Source organism: Sus scrofa, chromosome 18 (genome assembly GCF_054392235.1).
Source record: "Sus scrofa isolate SSC_HxYL_T2T_F1_AM1 chromosome 18, Sscrofa_HxYL_maternal_Yorkshire_Landrace_v2.0, whole genome shotgun sequence".
In the NCBI taxonomy this organism is placed as follows: domain Eukaryota; kingdom Metazoa; phylum Chordata; class Mammalia; order Artiodactyla; family Suidae; genus Sus; species Sus scrofa.
This window is the reverse complement of record NC_139400.1, coordinates 57,915,641-57,937,085: the sequence shown is the minus strand read 5'-3', so window position 1 is coordinate 57,937,085 and position 21,445 is coordinate 57,915,641. Positions and strand designations below refer to the sequence as shown.

At 54.8% G+C, this 21,445-nt stretch overlaps 2 protein-coding genes across 5 annotated transcripts in view; both read right to left on the bottom strand.

The window, feature by feature from the left end:
* Positions 1-11,064, bottom strand: part of TNS3 (tensin 3) — a 232,623-nt gene extending 221,559 nt beyond the window's left edge. For all 4 annotated transcript variants that reach the window (XR_014834141.1, XM_021079356.2, XM_085005686.1 and 1 more), the window contains exon 1: positions 10,973-11,064. The gene's annotated coding sequence lies outside the window, so the exon portion shown is untranslated. The remainder of the gene's footprint in view (positions 1-10,972) is intronic.
* On the bottom strand, positions 3,325-17,238 carry LOC146395076 (uncharacterized). Its single transcript, XM_085005612.1, has 3 exons — positions 17,060-17,238; positions 10,449-11,160; positions 3,325-3,644 (listed from the first exon to the last, which is right to left on the bottom strand). Exons 1-3 carry the CDS (start codon positions 17,236-17,238, stop codon positions 3,570-3,572), a joined length of 966 nt encoding a protein of 321 aa, XP_084861738.1. The 3' UTR covers positions 3,325-3,569.
* Positions 17,239-21,445: the final 4,207 nt, after the last annotated feature.

Here is a 21,445-nt window from a genome sequence, read left to right as displayed (position 1 = left end):
GTGTCACGGAGACGGAGGAAGGTGATGGGGGTCCCGGGTGAGCCCGGACCAAGACCCGACGCCACCACTTTGAGGCAGGACAGATGGACGCACAGTGAAGACAGCGCGTGGCTGGTAAACAGCACACACCTGCCACCACCCCTCCCGCCCGCGCTGCCTGCGAGGTACGTGCCTCCAGGCAGCAAGGGTACCGCACGGCACAGCCAAACCTCTCTGCAAAATGTAGCCGTTTCTCAAAACGCATTCAGTCCCACAGAAAGCATTTGCGAACGTGATCTGGGCAGCCTGGGCCAAAAGCATCTAAGGGCACAAGCCAACCCTTTTCCCAGCAGGAGTCCGACGGATGCCCAACATTTTTATAAGAACAAAACTCTCGTTTAAATATCAGACAAGAGATTACACATGGCCCGCGGGGCTGTAGCGAGACTGGAATCCTTTCTGAGAGGGACACAAAGGCGATAATTCTTGCCATTTTACAGCGTGCATTTCAAGGAACCCCCCAAAACACTCTGTCCAAACTGAATATTCTTTTGTGCTACCAGGATGGTAAAGGAGCGGCTTTGTATTCCCAGCTCTTGCCAGGGAGCCCCCACGGCTTCCGAGCAGGCATCTTCCACGCACTTGGGTGGCTGTCTTCCAAGAAAAGACTAGCGGGCTAGGGTCTCAGGTCTGGAGGGAAGCGGTAGGACCCTCTGGAAGGTCATGGAGCCCCTGCAAAGCGACACTCCAAGAAAGAAAGAAATGGTGACCCTGAAAAAATGAATGAAACCCTGCGAAAACTTGCCAGTGCCTCCTTCTCTTCCAGAAAAGAACCAGCTTCAACTGTCTCCTCCCTCGGTGAAGCCTTAGAGAAGGGAGGCGCCGGGAGGGTGGCCTTGCCCAAGGTCACGCATCTCTGAGCTCCTTTCAAAGCCCTTATCATGAAGATAAAGGAAGCCTTGGTTCTCGTCCTTGGAAGAGCTGGGATTTTAGTAAGGAGAGAGACAAATGGAATAGCCCCATCCCAGAGGACATGAGAAGATGCAGGACATGCTAACTGGGCGTCAGGAAGGGTGGCACGGGCCTCTGACTGCCAGGGTTCCACCCAGAGGACACCGGCCTGCGTGAGAGCTCAGGGACCCCACACCCTCCCAGGAGGTGTGTCTCAGGGAGGTGGGGTAGCAGGACAGAAAAGTCTTCCCTGGATTCAGCTCCTCAAAAGGCTGATTAAAGACAAAAGAAAAGGAATGGGAGTTCCCCTTGTGGCTCAGTGGGTTAAGAACCCGATATAGTGTCCGTGAGAATGCAGGTTTGATCCCTGGACTTGCTCAATGGATTTAGGATCTGGTGTTGCCACAAGCTGCGGTGTAAGTTGCAGATACATCTTGGATCCGGTACTGCTGTGGCTGCGGTGTAGGCCAGCAGTTGCAGCTCCAATTCGACCCCTATAGCTCAAGAACTTCCATATGCTGCAGGTGCAGCCCTAACAAGAACCGAGTGTGTATTCCAGAGGACCTCAATACGAGAGGTCCTCACGCTCCCCCCAACAACCCAGGGAGGCCCTTCCTTCCAACCCCGTGTTCAGCAACATTTCAGAGGAGCAAGGTGACGGTCCCAGGGCCACAGGGAGAGGCAGGACACAGGCCACGGCGGTGACTGCAGAGCACGCTCGCTCCCTTTCTGCCTCAGCCCCAGGCTAAACAGGCAGGACCGCCCCGCTTCCAGCAGCCCCATGGGACACAGAGAAGCTGACGTTCTGAAGGGCACTTGGGTCTGATGGACAGAGCACGTCGGAGGCCAAAGGCAGGCAGGCAGTAGACCCAGGGGTCACGGGAGAGCAGGCAAGAAACATCACCATTGGCCAAGAGTCTTCATCAGCTACAGCCCGTTTGCCCAGCCATCTTGGCAATGAAACCTGAAAGCTGAGCCTGTCTGGACCCCACCGCAACGTTATTAGTTGCAGAGCTTTCAGCCCCAACACGTTCGAGCTGGACAGGAGCCAAGATTCTAGGTCACAAAAACTCCCAGAGCCAAGGTCAGCATCACAGCAGCTCCAGTGCCCAGAATCCCATCAGCACCCAGCAGGCCACAGGGTGCCGGCCCGCCCCGAGCCTTTGTAAAGACACAGCCTGGTGAGGGCCATGCCACCTCCACCCACAGTGGCCCAGAGGCCCCAGAGCACAGGAAAGAAAACTGGGCCCCTTGGAGCAGGACGAGCAGCCTGGGTGAAAGGGCTCTGTCCCTGCCAGGCCTGGGGCTGTACCCATGTTCCCACAGGCTACACCCCAAATCAGAAACCAGCAGGCTCCATAATGCTCCAACCACTTGGTCCAGCAACTGGGGCTGCCTTTGCAGGCCGCACTCAGGAACATTCCTGCGCTGACTCCCTGCGCCCACCCAGGCTCCCATGGGCCCCTGAGGTGGCCAGTACTCAAGGCAGACCCTCGACCCCCACTGGTGTGGAAGGCTAAGGCTTGGACACAGCGTTCCCAGTTTAAAGACTGGAATGCCCATTTCTTCTTCTTTTTTCTCTTTTTTCTTTTTAGGGCTGCGCCTGCAGCATATGGAAGTTCCCATGTTCGGGGTCAAATCAGAGCTGAAGCTGCCGGCCTACACCACAGCCAGAGCAACACCAGATCCTTAACCCACTGGGCTAGGCCAGGGATCGAACCCACATCCTCATGGAGACTATGTCAGGTTCTTAACAATGGGAACTCCCCCTGTGTCTGCTTATTCCTCCGCCTCCCTCAATCCCTGCCCTGCTCCAGGAACACACCAGGCAGTTCCAGGCCTCCACCCTCACTGACCTGCCAAGAGCCCAGGATTTACTCTCTCGCCTCCTTCAGCCCAGCAGCTCCTTCTAAAGAAGCCCCACCAGGCCACCCTGGAGAGCCCAGGGCCCAGGACCTGAACCCAGGGAGCCTCCATAAACTGGGGACAAGGTAAGGACACCCACCCCACTCAAATCCTCCGGGCCCAACCAATGCTGCAAATGCCCACATTGGAAAAGATGCCAGCAATTCTGGTCCAACGTGTTCTGGCACCAGGGGCAGGGCCTCCTGGTTGGCATTCCTGACCTGAGATTGTGAACACATTCTCAGAGGATAAAAATTAACCAGCGGCCTTGGGCCTTGGGCCCCAGAGGCTCCGCTTACCGACGGGAGAGCTGCCCCCGCTCCGAGGCACAGCCACGTGCACCCACCTCACGGAGGCCCGACGGCGCAGGGCCCGGGTCTGCGCTGTTCCCGAGGAAACCCTGCAGAACTGCACTCATACATACATCATAGGTTCTGGCATGCAGGTCCCAGACTGAACCATTTATCCAAATTAAAACCATTCTCCAGAAACAGAATCAGACCCTTTTAATTGAAAATAAAACCCAGCAACCCCAAAGGCTCTTTTTTTTTTTTTTTTTTAAATGAAAGACATTCTTCCTGCTTTCTCATTCCATTAATCACTGAGTTTACACAATCTGTCAAAAGAGCTTGGTGAGAAGTCTCCTGCTTCCTTTCCCTGCAGGCCTGCTTTTCCCCAGCGGGCGCCAACCCGGCCAGGAATTCGCGGACGCTGGGTGAGAGCACCAGGACGATTCAGCCAGCCTGCTCGCTGTTTCTCAACTGCAACCCAGCAGAACACCTCCAGGGACTTCCGAGAACTTGTGGTCCCTGCTGGGGACACAGGCCAAAGAAGTGAGAGCAGAGACCCAAACAGATACATGCCCCCTCGTGTCCAGGGCAGCTTAACTCACAAAAGCCAAAAGATGGGGGCAACTCAAGAGTCCGCTGGAGGCTGAACGGATCAACAAAATGTGGTCTGTATGCACAACAGAGCATGGGTCAGCCTTAAAAAGGAAGGAGACTCTGGAGTTCCCACTGTGGCACAGCAGGTTAAGGATCTGGCATCGTCTCTGCAGCACTGAGGGTTGCTTCGGAGGTTTGGGTTCAATCCCCGGCCCGCTACAGTGGGTTAATGATCTGGCATTGTGGCACAGGTCACAGCTGTGGCTCAGATTCAGTCCCTGGCCCAGGAACTTCCATATGTCACCAGGGCGGCCAATAGAGAAAAAATGAAGGGGGAAGGAAATTGTGGCACATCCTACAACATGGATGGACTCTGAGGACATGACGTTAAGTGAAATAAAAGCCAGTCACAAAAAAACAAATACGGGGAGTTCCCGTTGTGGTGCAGAGGAAATGTATGGGACTAGTATCCATGAGGTTGCGGGTTTGATCCCTGGCCTCACTCAGTGGGTCGAGGATCTGGTGTTGCTGTGCACTGTGGTGTAGGTCACAGATGTGGCTCGGATGCTGAGTTGCTATGGCTGCAGTGTAGGCTGGCAGCGATAGCTCCGATTCAACCCCCTAAGCCTGGGAACTTTCATATGCCGCAGGTGCAGTCCTAGAAGGCAAAAAAAAAAAAAAAAAAAAAAAAAAAACGAAAAAACGAAAAAACAAATACAGTGCAATTCCTCTTCCATAAGGCACCTAGAGTAGTCAAATCCACAGAAACAGAAAGTAAAATGGTGGGTGACAGAGGCCGGAGGTGTGGGGGCGGGGGTGGGGGAGGGGAGGAGGAATGAGGAGTTAGTGTTTAATGGGGCAGAGTTTGTTTTGCAAGATGAAAACTGTTCTGTGTTAGGACGGCGGTGGTGACGGTTTCCCAATAGGAATGTACTAATATGCCACCGAACGATACACTTGACAATGCTTATGGGTATTTTACCACAATCAAAATAGTTTGTATTCTTTGACCTCGAACCTTAGAAGTCCTTCCAAGACTATGACTGGTCAGGATCTTGCCCAACCAGGGCCGTGCAAGGATGCACACAGGCTGTGTGTGACCAGAGGACAAATGGGCATCACGCGCATCATGGCACGTCCACATCCTGGCACTGCCCTGGCATCAACACTCGTGTGTATGCAGAGTGAGTGGCAGGCGGGGAAATGCTTCTATGGCCACACAGTGGCTAAAATAATACATACATAGGATCTCAACTCAGTAAACCTCAAACGCACAGAATGTACACAGCATTCGAGTGAAAACATTATCCCCGACTGGTAATATTAGGACATTTTTCCTGCATTCTTAACATTTCTCTCTCTTTTCCAGCAAGCATTTAAGACAAAAATTATTTCGTAGAAAAAGAGTCAAGGTAACAAAATCCTACTGTATATAGCACAGGAAACTACATCCAGTCTCCTAGGAGAGACCTTGATGGAAAATAATACGTGTGTGAGTGTGTGTGTGTGTGTGTGTGTGTGTGTGTACGCTGTTACCTTTCTGTACGGCAGAAATTGCAAATCAACTTCACTTTAATAAAAGAAAAATTAAAAGAGAAATAGTTTTCCAGACAAGTAAAAGCAAGAAAGGAAGGAAGGTTGAAAGGAAGAAAGAAAGCCTAAAAGTCACTTAGGAAGTAAAGATACGTCCATTACCCGGAATCTTCTCCCAGCCCCAAGCGACACATCCCCTCACCCCTGAAAATCACGTGCCTAACCAGCTGAGCGCCTTACTCAGCCCTCAGCCCAGCAGAGGTGCGTGTCCGCTTCAGATCTTTCCAGAGAAGATAAACTGGAAACACACCTGTCCAAGATCATCAGCCAGCTCCTGGGCCCCCACCACCGCCTCCTGTTATCACAAAGGCTTGCGCCCAGGGGGCATCAGATAAAGCCGCCAAGAATGGGGAAGTGATGCTTCGGTGGGTGGGAGACCCCCGGGGCTATGAAAATTCAGTAGGACCAGAGCCGGCAGAAGGGACCGCCAGGGCCAGGCGGGCAACCCCACAGCCAGACAGCGCTGGGGGAGTCCCAGGGAGGGCAGCGATGTCCCCAGGCTGCAGGTGGGGAGCCAGCCGAGAAGGCAGTCGCAGGACAAAGGGCGCCTTTACCCCAGGTCTGCGGTGGTCAGAGCCCGGCTCCTTCCTCCCAGCGCGCTGCCTGCGCCGTACCTTTGATGTGTGGCCAAAATCACCAGGGGCGAGGGGTGAGCGCTCAGGAAGGCTGGGAGAAAGGTGATGGATTAGGAGCGGAGGAGAAGGGCAGCACGGAGTCAATGGGACCCTTTTGTTCCCGCGGCCCGTCGGGAAGGAATGTGTACAGAACGCAGACGCCCCAGTTAATGGCCCAGCCTGGCCCCGGGGCGACATGCACGGCCAGATGTGGGCCGCTCCCCCGCGTCCTGTAAGCCTCCACTGCCAGTGAGATGCAACACAGAGCAGCTGTGTTCCAGGGTAACTAACGGGGGGCGGGGGGGGGGGGGACGCAGATTCCTGAGCCCTCCTGTGTGCCCAGGGCACAGCTTCCTCTCCCGGCTGCACCGGAAGCCTTGGCCTCTGCCCCTTCTCGAGAGCCTGGCTCTCTCCCACTGGGATGCAACCATCTCACTCCTGGGTCTTGAAAACCTCAGGGCGGGTCTTGCCTTGTCCATCCCTGGTTTCCGAAAACCTACACTCCAGAGGTACCAGGTCACGCCCTGCTGCTGCCCGGAGATGAAATGAAAGGAGGGTCTCGCGAGCTGGCCGGGAGGGGCACCAACTGGCATCAGGGTTCCTACAGGTGTTTCTCAATCTCCGAAACGGAGCCGGGTGTACCACGCGCCACCATCATCTCCCAAGGAGCAGAGAAAGAGGAAGGCAGGCAGCTCGCCACGTGCCATAATTAGAGCTGAAGGAGGAAGGAAGGGAGTGAAGGCCTCAAGTCCAAGGAAGCAGCTGTGGCCGGAGCTCCAGCTAGCTGTGGATGGCGGGCACTCAAGGGGGGTGGCGGGGGCAAGACCCCTGATCTTGGGAAGAAGTTCCAGCATTGCGGAGGGACCTGGCTTCCGGTCTGGGAACCTGCCAGCACCGCACCACCCCATCCAGTCATGGGCTTGGGTCCCTGTGACCAAGGGGGCCACTCTCCTTCTGTGGGTGAGAGCTGGGCACAGCTCCGTCCCCAGACAGACCCGGGATCCAAACAGCCCCCTGACACAGGCAAGCGACTTAAGCTGAGTCTCAATGCCCATTCCAGAAAACAGGGACAAAAATCTTATGCTGCAAGGTTGAGTGGTAAGAGATCTGATCCGGAGAACAAGCACCCCACCTCCAGGGGGGCACAGGGCGGCACGGGGGTAACCTTGCCACCAAAAGAAGTGTTCATCCGACAAGGTTACCAGGCTGGGAGCAGGGCGATGCTGGCCCAGGGCTTCCTGCCCAGGCACGGGCCTGCGAGCAAAGCTTGGTCTCCCAAAGCTGGTGGCTCTGGGGAGTACCTCCCGGGCACAATCAGGAAACGCCCCATCAGAGAGAATTCTCCTGATGGCTGATGCAGATGCCTTAAACATAAATTTCTCATTAAACTAGCCCATCCGGGACAGAACATTTTAATACCAGATCATTGCATTCTTAAAAAAAAAAAAAATAACAGAAATCTTTGAAAATGTCCTGTGGCCATCACAACGACCATCGTGCCCTCGGCGACACAGCAGGGCGTTCCGATGACGCCTAGCAGTGTCCCCAGGTAGCAGTCATCCTCCCCTTCCCTGGCCTCCTCCCTCCTATCTTGCAGAGGCAGTGCCCAGCAAGGAAGGGGTGGCGAGGTCTGGGTACAGCAGGCAGGAGACAGCCAGTCGCCTGCCCCAGGGGCCAGGCGCACAGTGGGGACCCAGAGTGCACACAGAGCAGGAGAGAGATGTCCTCGCAGGAGAGCCCGGCTCATGACAGACGTGGCGGGCAGACGTGGGGGATCCCGGCTGACCCACGCCAACGTGAGGGGGCTTCACCAAACACATTCCTGACACAGGCACGGCGCAAAGAGCACGTTGCAGAAATCTGGGGATTCTCGTTTTTTCTGCTTTTACGGGAAAAGGACAAACATCGGGGACATAAGCGTTCGCGCCCTGAGCTCACTCACAGGCACGGCGGGGCAGATCAGCCGGTCCCGAGGCCTCAACGCGCTAGAAGATTCCAAACATTTTCAGAACCTAAGAGAGGTCAACTCACATCCAGCAGCAAGTTGACTGAGGGGATTTTTAACATCTTAAGTGATTTAAAAGCAGCGAATTAGCAACCATGGAAAAACACATCGTCACCGTCAGACCGTCGGAAGGTCGGGGTTTAAGGATCAGCTCCACGTGCACAACCCCGGGACGATCAGGCCACGGCACCCTCTCACCCCCTTTGCTTAGGGGTGAGGGTGAACAGAAGTAACCATTTCAGCTGCTAGAACGGGGCCCAGAACCTGGACGGCGATGACAGGGACGGCTTTGAACACTTCTGCCAACAGCCAGGAACGTGCCGTAGCTCTGAGTTAACAAAACGCTTATTTGACTCACCAACCAGCCAGACCCCTCATGCTGGATCAACAGAGATATAACTGCAAGGACCCGGGCAGGGCGGCGGGCTGGGGGTTGCAGGCTGGGCCAGCTCTTGGTCACGGATGACTATCTGATGCTTAACGGGGTCCTACAGGAAAGCGCCTGGGGTCCAGGGTCTGGGAACTTCCGAGCCCCCCACCCCAGTTCCCGATGCCAGCAAACCCTTCAAACCCTTCAAACCCAGGCACAAGAGAAAGCGGAGAAAGCGGATGCTGGTGGCCGGGATGCAAGAGTAACCTCTGCCTGCTGGAGGTTGGCTGCTTCTCTTGCAGAAACATCTAGCACTTCCTCTCAGAGGAGTTTTGGGGGGAGGGGATACAAAAGGCTCTCCCCAACCTGGTGGTGGTTAAGGGCAGGCTGACCCCAGCGAAGGAACACCCACTGACCCCAGAGAAGGGACAGCCACCACAGGCGCAGGCTTGGAGAGCAGGGGTGGGGAAGACCGGTTCTGACCCAGCCCCCAACTGCTTTGCACTTGAACAAACGTACTCACTGGTCAACTGGGCCTTGGGTGCAAACGGCCACCGCCCGCCTTCCCCCCCACCCCCCGGGGGAGGGGGGGCGGTGTCAGAAATCTTCCCCTCTAGGCCTTTCCCCGCACTTTTCTGGCCTTTTGCCTGCTTCCGTGACCATTTTTATCCCCTCAGCAATATCTCCTGCAGCCCAGGAACATACTTTGACCCCGTGACCCTTAGCTCCCAGGCTCACATTTGCAAATAGCTCCATATGAATCCAATAGGTGCCAAAGCTACACTTTGTAAAGGCCAAGTCAATTTGCATCCCGGAGCAGGCAGTGCTGCCCTGAGGCTACTTTTTCTGTCTTCTTGCTGGTTTGCAAAGGAATAACTCTTCTGCCGCAGCAGCCGCTGCTAACTTTGGCACCTCGGCTGAGGAATGTGCCGTCAGGACGTGCAACCACTTGACAGTCAGACAAGCAGCAGCAAATTCAGGGCCCTGGAACCTCATTGTCCTGGCCAAATCCTGGGCTGCACCACCACCGCGTTTCCTCACCTTGGGCAAGGTACTTAGCCTTGCTCTGCCGCTCAGTTTGCACATCTGTAAAACGGAGCAATAATCCCAGCTCCCTCCAAAGGTTGTTATTCGGGTGAAAGCATGCAAAGCATTTAGCACAAGCAAATACTCAAGAAAACACTTGCTACAACCATGCTATTACTCTGTCTCCAGGGTCACTATGACTTTGTAATATGACCAAGTAAGACTACTATTACTTTGTCTTTGAGGTCAGGTGTCTGGCCTCCTGCCAGTTCCCACAGTCAGCTCCCTGGGCAGAGGTCCCCTGGTTCTCCACCGGCTGGCCTTGTCCCCTCCACCCTCCAGCTGCAGCGACTCCTGGACCCCTCCAGGCCTCTGCACAGAAATGCCTTTCTTAATACGTGTTGAGTGATTTGCAAATACAACCTTCTAGGCTCTCAAGAGGGAAGAATCGTGAAGACACACAAATCTCTTTCGAAAGGCAAAGTACGAACGAAAGCACTTCAAAAAGAATCAAATGCACAGACCGAATATATCAAAACGCCAGCATGGATGGTCCTGGAGACTGCACGCGGCTGCGATGAGACTTTTCACCTCCGCACCCTCAGTCTATTTATTTCAGTCCTGCACTCACATCACAAAGAGGGAAAAGGAGGGAGAGCTCTGCCGGAAGATCAAAGTGTGGGAAGGACAGGGACACCCTCGGGGTCTCGGGGGCTTCTAAGTGGGCAGTGACCTCCCTCAACAGAGGTCTCTGCGGGCCCCACACTCTTTGGGCTTTTCTGTTTCAACCTCCTTGGAGAACACGGGTCACCCGGCTGCGCCGTCTCAAGAATTCCAGTGGCGATCTTCAGCCCCTTCCCGCCACACAGAGTTTTCAAATCACTTTAGCAGAGGACCCCCCCGGCTCACCTATCAGACCCCGGCGGCGCCCACCGGGCCCCGGACCCTCCCTCTTCCTGCTTGTCAGCGACAGCGCGGGCGTGCCAGCAGGCACGTGCCACAGGTGGCCCCGGCCCCGGCCGCCCCCCGCCGGGTCCCCGCTCCTTCAGCAGTGAGGAAGGAAGCCGGCCCGGGGACCCCCGCCTCCCGCCCAACTCAGGCAAAGGAAAAGAGAGACGCACCGGAAAGCCCGCTTGCAAAGAGCGGGAGAAGGATCCCGAGCCTTCCCGTCTGCAGCTCTCAGCTCGGCTCTCCGCCCGGGACTCTCGAGACGCGTCCCAGGAGCGAAGTCCACCCGGGCGCCGCCGCCACGGTGCCGCTCCGGCTCGCGCCCGCCGACCAGGGCGCCCCGGACCCGCGGGCCCTTGAGCGCGTCGGCCCGGGCCCCAGCGGAGTCTCCGCGCCCCTGCGCCCCTGTCCCCGGGTCCTGGCCGAGCCCGCGCGCGCCAGCCGCGTCCCCGCGCCCCCGTCCCCTGCCCAGGTCCCGGACCCTGGCTGAGCCCGCCCACGCCCCAGCCGCGTCCACCCGCCTCCGTCCCTGCGCCGCGCTCCCGGCTTCCCGGACCCTGGCGGAGATCTCTTCCCCCGCTCGCCCCCAGCTCAGGTCCCCGCGCGCCCCGAGCCCCCTGCCCGCCGCGCCCAGGGCGCAGGCCCCGGCGCCGGGCCCGAAACAAAGAGGTTGGCGGCGCGTGCCCCCCTCCAGTACCTGGGCGAGCGGCGGCGCGGTCCCGCGGGGCGATGGCCGCAGCAGGCAGGGCGCCGAGCAGCGCGAGCAGCGAGCGGGCGGGCCCGTCCTCCTGGCTCGCGGCCGCGCCCGCCGCAGGGCCCCCTCGAGGCGACGCGGGCAATCGCCGCCGCCGCGCCCGGGACGGCCGGTCCCCTGGCCTGGCTGCCCTAACAATGCAGCGTGTTCTAGGCGAGCCCGAGGCCCCGTGCACCCCTGGGACCTCCCCGCGTTGGCCAGGTGGGCCCGGGAATTATTAGACCCATGGAGCAGCCCAGGGTCAAAGAGTTCACGGGCTGGCGGATCCCAGCTAGGCAGGTGGAGTCCTGGCTCCTACACAACTGGTTCATTCATTCATTCATTCATTCGGAGCTATAATGCTTGTGCTCTAAGAAATCGAAACCTTGCTACCAGCCTGTAGCTTACAGTCCACGGGGGGTAGTGCAGATGTAAAGCAGCAGATAACCCTGGCAGAGGAAACCCAAGATGCTCTGGAAGTCCCTGGAAGGTCTGTCTTTAGAAGTCACATGGCTTCTTCAAACGAGCAGAGGAGAAATGAGCACGATGTAGGCAGACCAGGAGCGGACCTGAAAGAAGGTCCAGGCAGAGGGATGCTGGGAGCAGATAGATGCCAACATCCCTCAAAGACAAATGCCCCTCACTCTGTCGCTCAGCCTCAGGTCCTCCACGAGTGAGATCTGGGGAGTGAAAAGCATGCGCTTGGAGGTCGCCTCCTCTAGAGTCAGAAGTACCTTCCCTCCTCTCAGTCACCGGGAGCTCCAGCCTCACTGTGAGCAAACATCAGTCGTGTTCCAGCGGACGGACATCCTGCAAAACACTGCCCAGGGCTCCTCAAAACTGTCCAGGTCGGCAAGAGCTCAGGAACTCTGAGGAACTCACAGCGCTGGAGCCTGGGGAGACGATGAAGAGATGCCAGCGATCTGGATGGGGTCCCGTGGCAGAGAAAGGACAGCAGGGGCAAAGACGTGGATTCTGAATAAGCCGCTGACCTGAGTTAAAAGGATGTCCTGGAGTTCCTGTCACGGTGCACCTGAAAAGAACCTGAGTAGGAACCATGAGGTTGCAGGTTCGATCCCTGGCCTCGCTCAGTGGGTTAAGGATCCCACGTTGCCATGAGCTGTGGTTAGGTTTCAGATGCGGCTTGCATCTGGCATTGCTGCAGCTGCAGCTGTGGCCAGCAACTGTAGCTCTGATTAGACCCCTAGCCTGGGAAACTCCATATGCTGAGGGTGCAGCCCAAAAAAGCAAAAAAAAAAAAAAAAAAAAAAAAAGATGCCCCAATAGTGACTCTTTAGTTGTGACCATGGAGCATTGCGTGGTAAAACGTTAAATGCTGTCGGCTATATACAAAATCCATTCAGCATCACTGCAGCTGTGGCATAGGTAGCAATTGCAGTTCAGATCTGATCCTTGGCCCAGGAACTCCATATGCCGAGAGGTGGCCAGAAAAGGAAACAAAGAAAAAAGAACCTGTAGTTATAGCTCTGGAAAATCTATTCAATACTCTGTGATAGCTTATATGGGGAAAGAATCTGACAAAGAATGGACATACGTATATGTATGGCCAACTCACTTTTCTCTACACCTGAAACTTAACACAAATTGCAAGTCACCCATACGCCAATAAAATCTATTTTTTTAAAAAAAAGATGTTAAGCGCTGGAAAACGGAATCATACGGGAACAGGAACTCTGTGTGGCCCTTGCAACTGTTCTGTAATCTAAAGCAACTCTCAAATTAACGTTTATTTTTTTTTAAATACCGTGGAAGAAAATGGCTTCTTTTCAGAAGGCAGCACAGCTGTCCAAGTGCAAAGATGTGACCATGGATGGCCTTTTTGTGCCCTGGAGCAACCCAAGTCCCCCCACATTTTCTGTGAACTTTTGCTGCACAAAAATGTGCTTACCTTGCTCAGGGGAGTTTGTCCAAACTGGAATCCATGGATGTGCCTAGTTAGTTCCTGCAGTTTCCCTTTCTCCCTCATATTTCACTGCTTCTCAAGAGGTCGTTCGAAGTGAAATTCTAGGTTTATTCAAAGAGAAATGAAATTTCCTGGATAAAGCAGTTGTATAATAATATTACTTCTGAATCTGTGTCTCAGGGAAAAGACATGGCTGAGTGGTTAGCTCTGTCTACCTATTTAAGCTTCATAATAGGTGCTGTTCAGGACATAGATTGTGAAAAAAGAAATCAATCAATCAGTACATATTGGGACTATTTAATATGGATATTTAACTGAATATAAAATCTACAGTAATCCATTTTATCCATATTACATTTTACAAAATCAGACAGAAGAAATTTATAAGCCGTGTTTTATAATAAGAACTGCAATTTAATTTTAAACAAATACATTCCTGTCCTCTTCCTTTATCCTATATATATATTCAGCTGGCAAAGCCTACGAGATGGCTGAAATCAGTAGTAATCCAATCTAAGATGCTTCAGTTCCTTTTTTTCATATTCAGCACCTAATCCAAAAATATCGTGCGCTGAGCAAAGCACAGATTACGGCAGTCATGACAAGCTAAGTCATTATTCCTGCTCAGCACCATTCTCACGGGCCCCCAGAAGACCGGAGGTCTCCCCAGCAGAGCCTGCAGTAGGGGGTTCACGGTCCATGTCTGGGCTGCTGCCCTATGCTCTCAAGTCCCAACAGGCTCTGGCCACCGCCCCAGCAAAGCCCAGGACAGCTGAGAGATGACCTCATGCGCCCAGCCCTCCCAGCCTGCTGAAGTCGGTCCTTGACCTTGGCTGACAAACCCAGGGCCAGGCTGACCTTGGATCTCCCTGCCAAGTACACAGGTCTCACCAGCCCTCCCCGTGTCCAGATGGTCTACCTAGACAGCGAAATCCCACCCCCCCACCAAAGAACAGAAGAACGAAGGTGTCTGAGGCAGAGGCGCCAGGGGTGGACAGAGGGACCGCCTCCCTTACAGACCCACAGACACGACCCCAAGCTCACAGCCCTACCTGCAAGGCCTGAGACCACTCACGTCCTCGGGTCAGGAGGGGACCTCACCGGGCCCCCGGCTTGGGGGGCTGGAAAAGCCCGTTTGCTGCCCGGCGGTCCTGGGCCTGGCACTTCCGGGGGAGTTAGAATCAAGGGACCAGCCACCAAGGCTGAAGACAGGATGGAAATGGGATCTCTGCAGGCTGCACGGAGTCCCGGCCACTGCCAACGCCACACACGTGCACACGGACGTGAGCACGTGGAGGGGAGCTTTGGGGCTCAGGGGTGGAAGGTCACGTGAGGGAAGGGGGGCCGGAGTCCCCAGGCATCTCTTCCTGCAGATCTCAGGCACCTTCAGCCACTGTGACTTACTAATCAGAGGCTCTTGTGAGCTGAACTATGACCCCTCAAAACTCATGCATTGCAGTCTTAACTCCCAGTATCTCAGAATGTGACAGTCTTTGGAGAAGAGGCCTCCAAAGGGGTGATTAAGGTAAAATGAAGCCATTGCAGGGACCTAATCCAATCTGACTGGTGCCCTTATAAGAAGAGATCAGCCATTCCCTGCAGCAGCTCGGATCCCTGTGGAGATGTGAGTTCAGTCCCCGACCTGGTCCAGTGGGTTAAGGATCTGGCTGTAGTGCAGGTCACAGCTGCAGCTCCAATTCGAGCCGTGGCCCCAGAACTTCCGTATGCCTTGGGTGCAGCCAAATAAAAGAAGACGCAATCAGGACACAGACACAGAGAGGGACGGCCGCGTGAGGACGGAGGGAGAAGACGGCGTCTCCCACCAAGGAGGGAGACCTGGGGAAAACCGGCCCTGCCCTCCCCTTGATCTTGGACTTCCAGCCTCCAGAACTGTAAGGAAATAAATCGTTGGATCAATCCCCAGGACTGGTACTTTGTCATTGCAGCCCCAACTGTCGGCCTGAAACTCATCGTGGGTATTGTTCTTTGACTCATTAATTCACATATGCGTTCATTCATTCATTCAAGCATTCACGCCTTTAACGAAGGTTCATCAGGTGCCCACTATGAGTCATCACGGGGCAGTGAGATGCTGTTAGATGCTTCACTTGCCATCCAGCCAGCAGATCCTTCAGAGCACACACACACGTGCCAAGGCAGTGCTGGATGTTGACCCCTTACGGCGTGTCCACTGAGTCAACTTTTACTGAGCCCTGGGCCTGCGGCAGCCCCAGTGAGACACCAGGCCTGAGTTAGGTGGCAGAGTGCTGGGCAGGTGTGAGGATCCCAGAATCTTCCAGCTGGAAGAGTCTCTGGCCTCTACCCGGCATGCCAGGATGTCCCTTTTTTCTTTTTTTTTTTTTTTTCAGGCTGCACTCATGGCATATGGAAGTTTCCGGGCTAAGGATCAAATCGGAGCTGTAGCTGCCGGCCACAGCTACAGCAATGTGGGATCTTTAACCCACTGATTGAGGCCAGGGATCGAACCCGCATCCTCATGGACACCCGTTAAGTTTGTAACCCCCTGAGCCACAGCAGGAACTCCCAGGATGTCCTCTTGCCAGTCCCTGACACAGGCTCACTGGACTCAGCTCCAGGGCTTCCAACCTTGGGAACCCCCCAGCTTTGGAAACACCAGTCCCTTCTCCCAAGTGGCTCTGGCTGGCAGGGAGGCCTTCCCAGAGATGTCCCCAGAGGCTGTGGGGCACAGGAGGGGTGCACTAGCGAAGGCCCCCTGGAGGAGCTGAGAGGGTACAGAGCCTGGAGAAGAAGGGTGCAGAGTGCAGGCACAAAGCAGAGGCCTTGGCGTCGGGGGGCAAGGGCGGCCTTCCTGAGTCTGTGCACAGGACTTTGAGGAACGAGGACACAGCCTGGAGGGGACAGCACAGGGACAGAGGAGGGAGTCCAGCTGGAGGGTAGGAGCGAGGCCCCGGGCAGGAGGGAAGAGGGGGCAGATGGCGGGATGATAAGCTTTCAATTCCAGGGAATGTGAGTAGGAACCGTGGCGCTGCACCACAAACACCTCTGGAAGCCTCAGTTTACCCATCTGTAAAGTGAAGCTATGGAAACTGAGGTGTTGCCTGTGCATGGGTGGCAGAGGCTGTGACCCTGCATCCTTTGTCCAGGGCCTGGCACCATGAGGATGCCTGGTTGGCGGGGGGGTACGCTGTGACCGTGGGAAGCGCTGTCGGCTTGGGCAGACATGGAATTTGACTGGGGTAGGGCTGAGTTCCCGGACGTGAGAGGCCTGGTCTGCTAACCCCGCTTGGGCCCTTGGGGCCTGGGGTTGTGGGGGGGCGGGGGAGGGCTGGAGCCTTTTCCTGTTCCCCTTTCTAGAGGGCAACATAGAAATAAATACCAAAGCAGACAGGCCACCGGCCTGGGATTCAGTGGGTTTTTTTGTTTTGTTTTGTTTTTTTTGATCTTTTTTAGGGCCACACCAGAGGCATATGGAAGTTCCCAGGCTAGAGGCTGAATTGGAGCTGTAGCCATTGGCCTACGCCAGAGCCACAGCAAGGCCAGATCCCAGCCGCGTCTGCGACCTTCACCACAGCTCACGGCAACGCCGGATCCTTAACCCACTGAGCAAGGCCAGGGATTGAACCTGCGTCCTCATGGATGCTAGTCAGATTCATTTCCCCTGAGCCATGACGGGCACTCCTGCTTTTTTGTTCTTTAATCTTTTGCGGGTTTTTTTTTTAAATTTTTAACATTTTTTAATAATTTTTTTTTTGCCTTGGAATAATTATGAATCACAGAAGGCGTTACTCAGATATTTCATGTTCACCCTGCCATTTCCACTGAGGATGCTAGAGCACTTTGCTGACATATGTTGGGGCCAGGACCCCCATGTAGAGAAATTCAGGCCAGCCTGGCACACCCATCACTGCCTGGCAGGGCCTCTCCTGCTCCTCTTAGGCTCCATGCAGACGTCCTGACCCTAGAAATCCCTAACAGGTGCCCCGATCATTGTGGGGTCTGCCCAGCCTTCCCAGGTCCCACCCCAGCGCTGTCAGCCCGCGTCTGCCCCTGGCCTAGACCCTCACCGACACACAGCTCAGCACCTCTGGTCAGTGGCTTTGGTCCCCTCAACACTCTTCCTACCGCTCATGCTCTGTGTCCCTTACACAACGGACCACAGGTCCCAGGAACTGGACCACAGTTTCAGCGCGTTCTGGGCAATCGCGCCGTTTGCAGTTGAGACGAGGACCCCCGGAGGGAGCAGGTTCTGCTCCTGAGCCAGGTCTCCGGGGCCGGACCCTATCCCGATGTGAAGGCAAACGCCATGACCGTGACTTTCAAACATCCCTCGATTCTGCCTCCGCGTAGGTGTCCTCCATAAATACCGGGACCTAAAAACACGTCGCGAATCAAATAAACACTCACTTGGGCTTGTCCGCATTTTATCCCTCAAGAACCGTCTAAGGAAATGAGAAAGACCTAACTCTGGGTTCTCTGGGCAGAAGAGAGATCTGGAAACGTCTCTGCAGGGTCCAGACCAGGTGGCCTGGCCTGGAGAAGAAGCTCAGGGGTGATGTTCTCAGGGCGGCATCTGGCTGACCTGCCCCTCGGGCTGGGCTGCTGCTGACACTGCCTGGAGGAGCCCGAGGGGAGGAAGGCCGGGCCAGAGGGGCTCCCCCCACCCCTTCTGTCTCTCTCCACACCCGCGGGCACCCCCACACACCACACCCACACATACCACACCCAACACACATACACCTGCCCACACACACACACACCACACACATTCCAAGAATTACTGATAAAAACAGCTCCAGTTTACAGTTAGTCAACATAATATTCCTTCTAAACATATATATTCTTTTGGAGTTCCCATCGTGGTACAGCGGAAACAAATCTGACTAGGAACCATGAGGTTCTGGCTTCGATCCCTGACTTTGCTCAGTGGGTTAAGGATCCGGTGTTGCCCTGAGCTGTGGGGTAGGTCGCAGATGAGGCTCGGATCCCGCGTTGCTGTGGCTGTGGTGTAGGCTGGCAGCTGCAGCTCCGATTGGACCCCTAGCCTGAGAACCTCCATATGCTGAGGGTGCGGCCCTTAAAAGCAAAAAAAAAAAAAAAAAAAAAAAAAGGCTAAACATATATTCCTTTGAAAATGAAATATGATTTATTTAGTAAAACGCATATGGGAAACAAATATATGATATCACTTATATGTGGACTAAAAAATGATACAAATAAACTTATTTATAAAAGAGAAAGAGACTCACAGATCTCAAAATCAAACTTATGTTTACCAAGGGGAAGTGTGGGAGGGTTATGGATAAATTAGGAGTTTGGGATTAACGTACACACACTATGTATAAGACAGATAACCAACAAGGACCTACTGCATAGCAGGGATGTCTACTCAATATTCCGTAATAACCTATATGGGAAAAAGGAACAGATATACATATAAATATAACTGAATCACTTTGCTGTACACCTGAAACTAACACATTATGAATCAACTGTATCCCCAAAAATTAAAAATAATACATTAATAAATAAAAATAAAATGCACATGTAGCGTATCAGGAATGCATTTGTTGCTCGAAGGGGGGGCCCTGCCTCACCCCCGGCTGAACTCTGGCTGCAGGACACCACGGGTCGGCTACACGAGCAAGAAAAGGAACCGGGTCACAGAGCCCCCTGCTTCCCGTTGATCTTGGTTCTGAAGTTTGAGCTTGATCGTTCCTGGGCTGGACGAGTGGGCGCACCTACGACAGAGACAGAGGCCCGCTGATCTCACTCTGCCTATGCTCCTGTATCTCTCTGCAGACCTGGGGGCCTCTGCACCCCCTAAATGGCCACAGAGGGTTTTCATGCTAGGTGGCCCCTCTGTCCTTTCCACCTAACCAAGAGCTCCCTGGGACCCCAGCTGGGAGCCAGGAAGGGCACCTGGATTTGAAACCCTAGAATGCCCCGTTACTCACTGTGTGGCTTTGGCAGGTTAATTAACGTCTCTGAGCCTCAGATCCCTTTTCTGTAAAAAATGGAGGTGATAACAGGACCAATCCAACGAGGCTGTTGTGAGCACGAAGCACGGCCCGTGCTCTGTGCCCCGCAGCGTCCAGCACTCAGGGCAGATGTTGCCCCTTTACGGCCACTCCCTCCCCACCCTCCCCAGGGCCCACCGAGCCCTGGACTGTGGCCATAGGACCGACACGTAATCAGAGTAGCCCAAGAGGACGTGCGAGCAAAGATCATGACGGCACAGGCCCTCTACCTCCCCACCAGAGGAAGCCAGCTTGCTTTAGAATCTTTTGCACCTTGGCTCCTCCTCCCAGAAGCCAAACACCCTCCTGCCTGAAGTGTGGACCCAAACCTGCTGGTCTGCAAAATCACACTGGGGGAGGGGCCGCTAAGCCTGCAGATTCCTGAGGCCAGATCTCTGAATTCCAGGGCTGGATCCAGGAATGTGAGAGAGAGAAAGAGACAGAGAGAGAGGGAGGGAGAGACAGAGAGAGAGAGGAAGACAAAGAAAGAAAGAGAGAGGGAGGAAGGGGGAGAGAGAGAGAGAAAGATAGACAGACAGACAGACAGACAGATGGAGTTCCCGTCATGGCTCAGCAGAAGTGAACCTGACCAGCATCCATGAGGACGCAGGTTCGATCCCTGGCCTCGCTCCGTGGGTTAAGGAGCCAGCATCCATGAGGACGCAGGTTCGATCCCTGGCCTCGCTCCGTGGGTTAAGGAGCCAGCGTTGCCGTGAGCTGTGGTGTAGGTCCCAGACACAGCTTGGATCTGGCGTTGCTGTGGCTGTGGCGTAGGCCAGTGGCTGCAGCTCTGATTCGGCCCCTAGCCTGGGAACCTCCATATGCCACAGGTGTGGCCGTAAAAAGACAGACAGACAGACAGAAAGGAAGGAAGGAAGAAAACATTTCCATGTTGTAATTACTGCTGAGAAAGAGATGGGCACCAGTTGGAGGGGAGCTTGGCTTTCCTGAAGTCGCATTAAGCAGCATTTCTTTTTAAAGACCCTCTTTCCCCAGGGAGGGGGAAGCCTGTACGGTTAAACCAGCTCAAGAATTGAGATGGGCGTGTTCCCAGCAGATCCTAAGGAGGAATTCCCAGCTACAGGATCTCTTAGCTGAACTAACTGCGCTGCGGCATCAGGATGCTGAGCGCCAGGGTGTCTCTGCTCCCTGCGTGACTCGCAGAGGGGACAGGAGGGGCCGGGAGCAAACCTTTGGCAACTGAGGACATTGTGACAATCAGAGAGGCAACGGGACACTGAATGAAGGACAATATGTTGGTTTTTCACAGAAGAGACGTAGAAGGAACTCAAATAAATACTTGCTGTCTCACAAAGGGGGCAGAGGCGTGTCCCCCGCGTGTGTGCCCTACCCCAGCCCTCATAAAGCTGCCAGTGCCCACCCCTGGTCCTGGCTGCTGGTGTGTTACTCTCACTACTTCCTGGGGCACCTTCAATGGCCGCCACCCCCCAGCTTGTTCAGAAGTCGCTGAACAGCACCCCCAAGAGACCCCAGGCCCTCAGGGTTGCACCCCCCCAAACCCCCAGCCACCAGGGGCTACCTCAAAAAATCCCGGGACCCCCCGCCATGGTTGACTCCTATTATTTTGTGAATTCTATGTTTACTCTCATGAGAAAACACATCACACTGTGTGTCACACGCTGCAGGCCTCCCATGGAAGCCCCTGGCCCCCGTGTTTCCCCCCAAGTGCTATAACTCCCATTGACTGGGAGCTAGGAGGTGGGCCCTGGCCCTTCCTGGCCATGCCGCTGACCAGGAGGCCTGGTGGGTCATCGTCTTTTCCAGCAGCGTTCATTTTTATGTCTAAATAAGTAAATAAATAACTACCCCAGAACCGTCCTATTTTCTTTCCGCTTGGGAACTCTCCAGAGTCCAGCACGGAGTTCCCTGTCTGTGCCTCCCCGCCTCCACCAAAGGCCTGATCAAGAGCAAATAATTCCTCATAAATCAGACACCTGATAGATGCCCATTACCTGGCAAAGACTAGGGCATGCAGGTGCCTGAGGCCATGGCCCAGGCCAGTGCGCGCCCTCTGTGCCCATCCAGCCTGCTGCCATGGGACCTTGGATGTCCAACAATCTCATTGAGAAACTCAAGCAGTTGGATAACCCATCGATTAAAACAAAACGATCTTAGGAGCTTGAAAGACGAAGACCAGTTAATGCTTGCAAAGCACAGACTGCTCCCTGCCCACAGTGTGTCCTCAGGGAGTGTTCGCCTGCCGTTCTCTTTCTCCTCTTTATGTACAACGCTGCCAGGAGCACCTTGGCACCAAAGTCTCCGCTTGTATCTCTGACAGCGTCCTTGGGTGGAATCCTGGCAGCAGGGGTTTTTTTTTTTTCCTCTTTTTTCTTTTTACAGCTGTATCTGTGGCCTATGGAAGTTCCCGGGCGAGGGGTCATTGTTGTTCCCCCTGTTTCAAAAGGGGGAAATCTGAAATTCAGACAGGGTGGACTTGCCCAGACAGTGCTGGCTCCGAGGCTGCCCCAGCTCTCCAGGGGGCACCACCTGGTG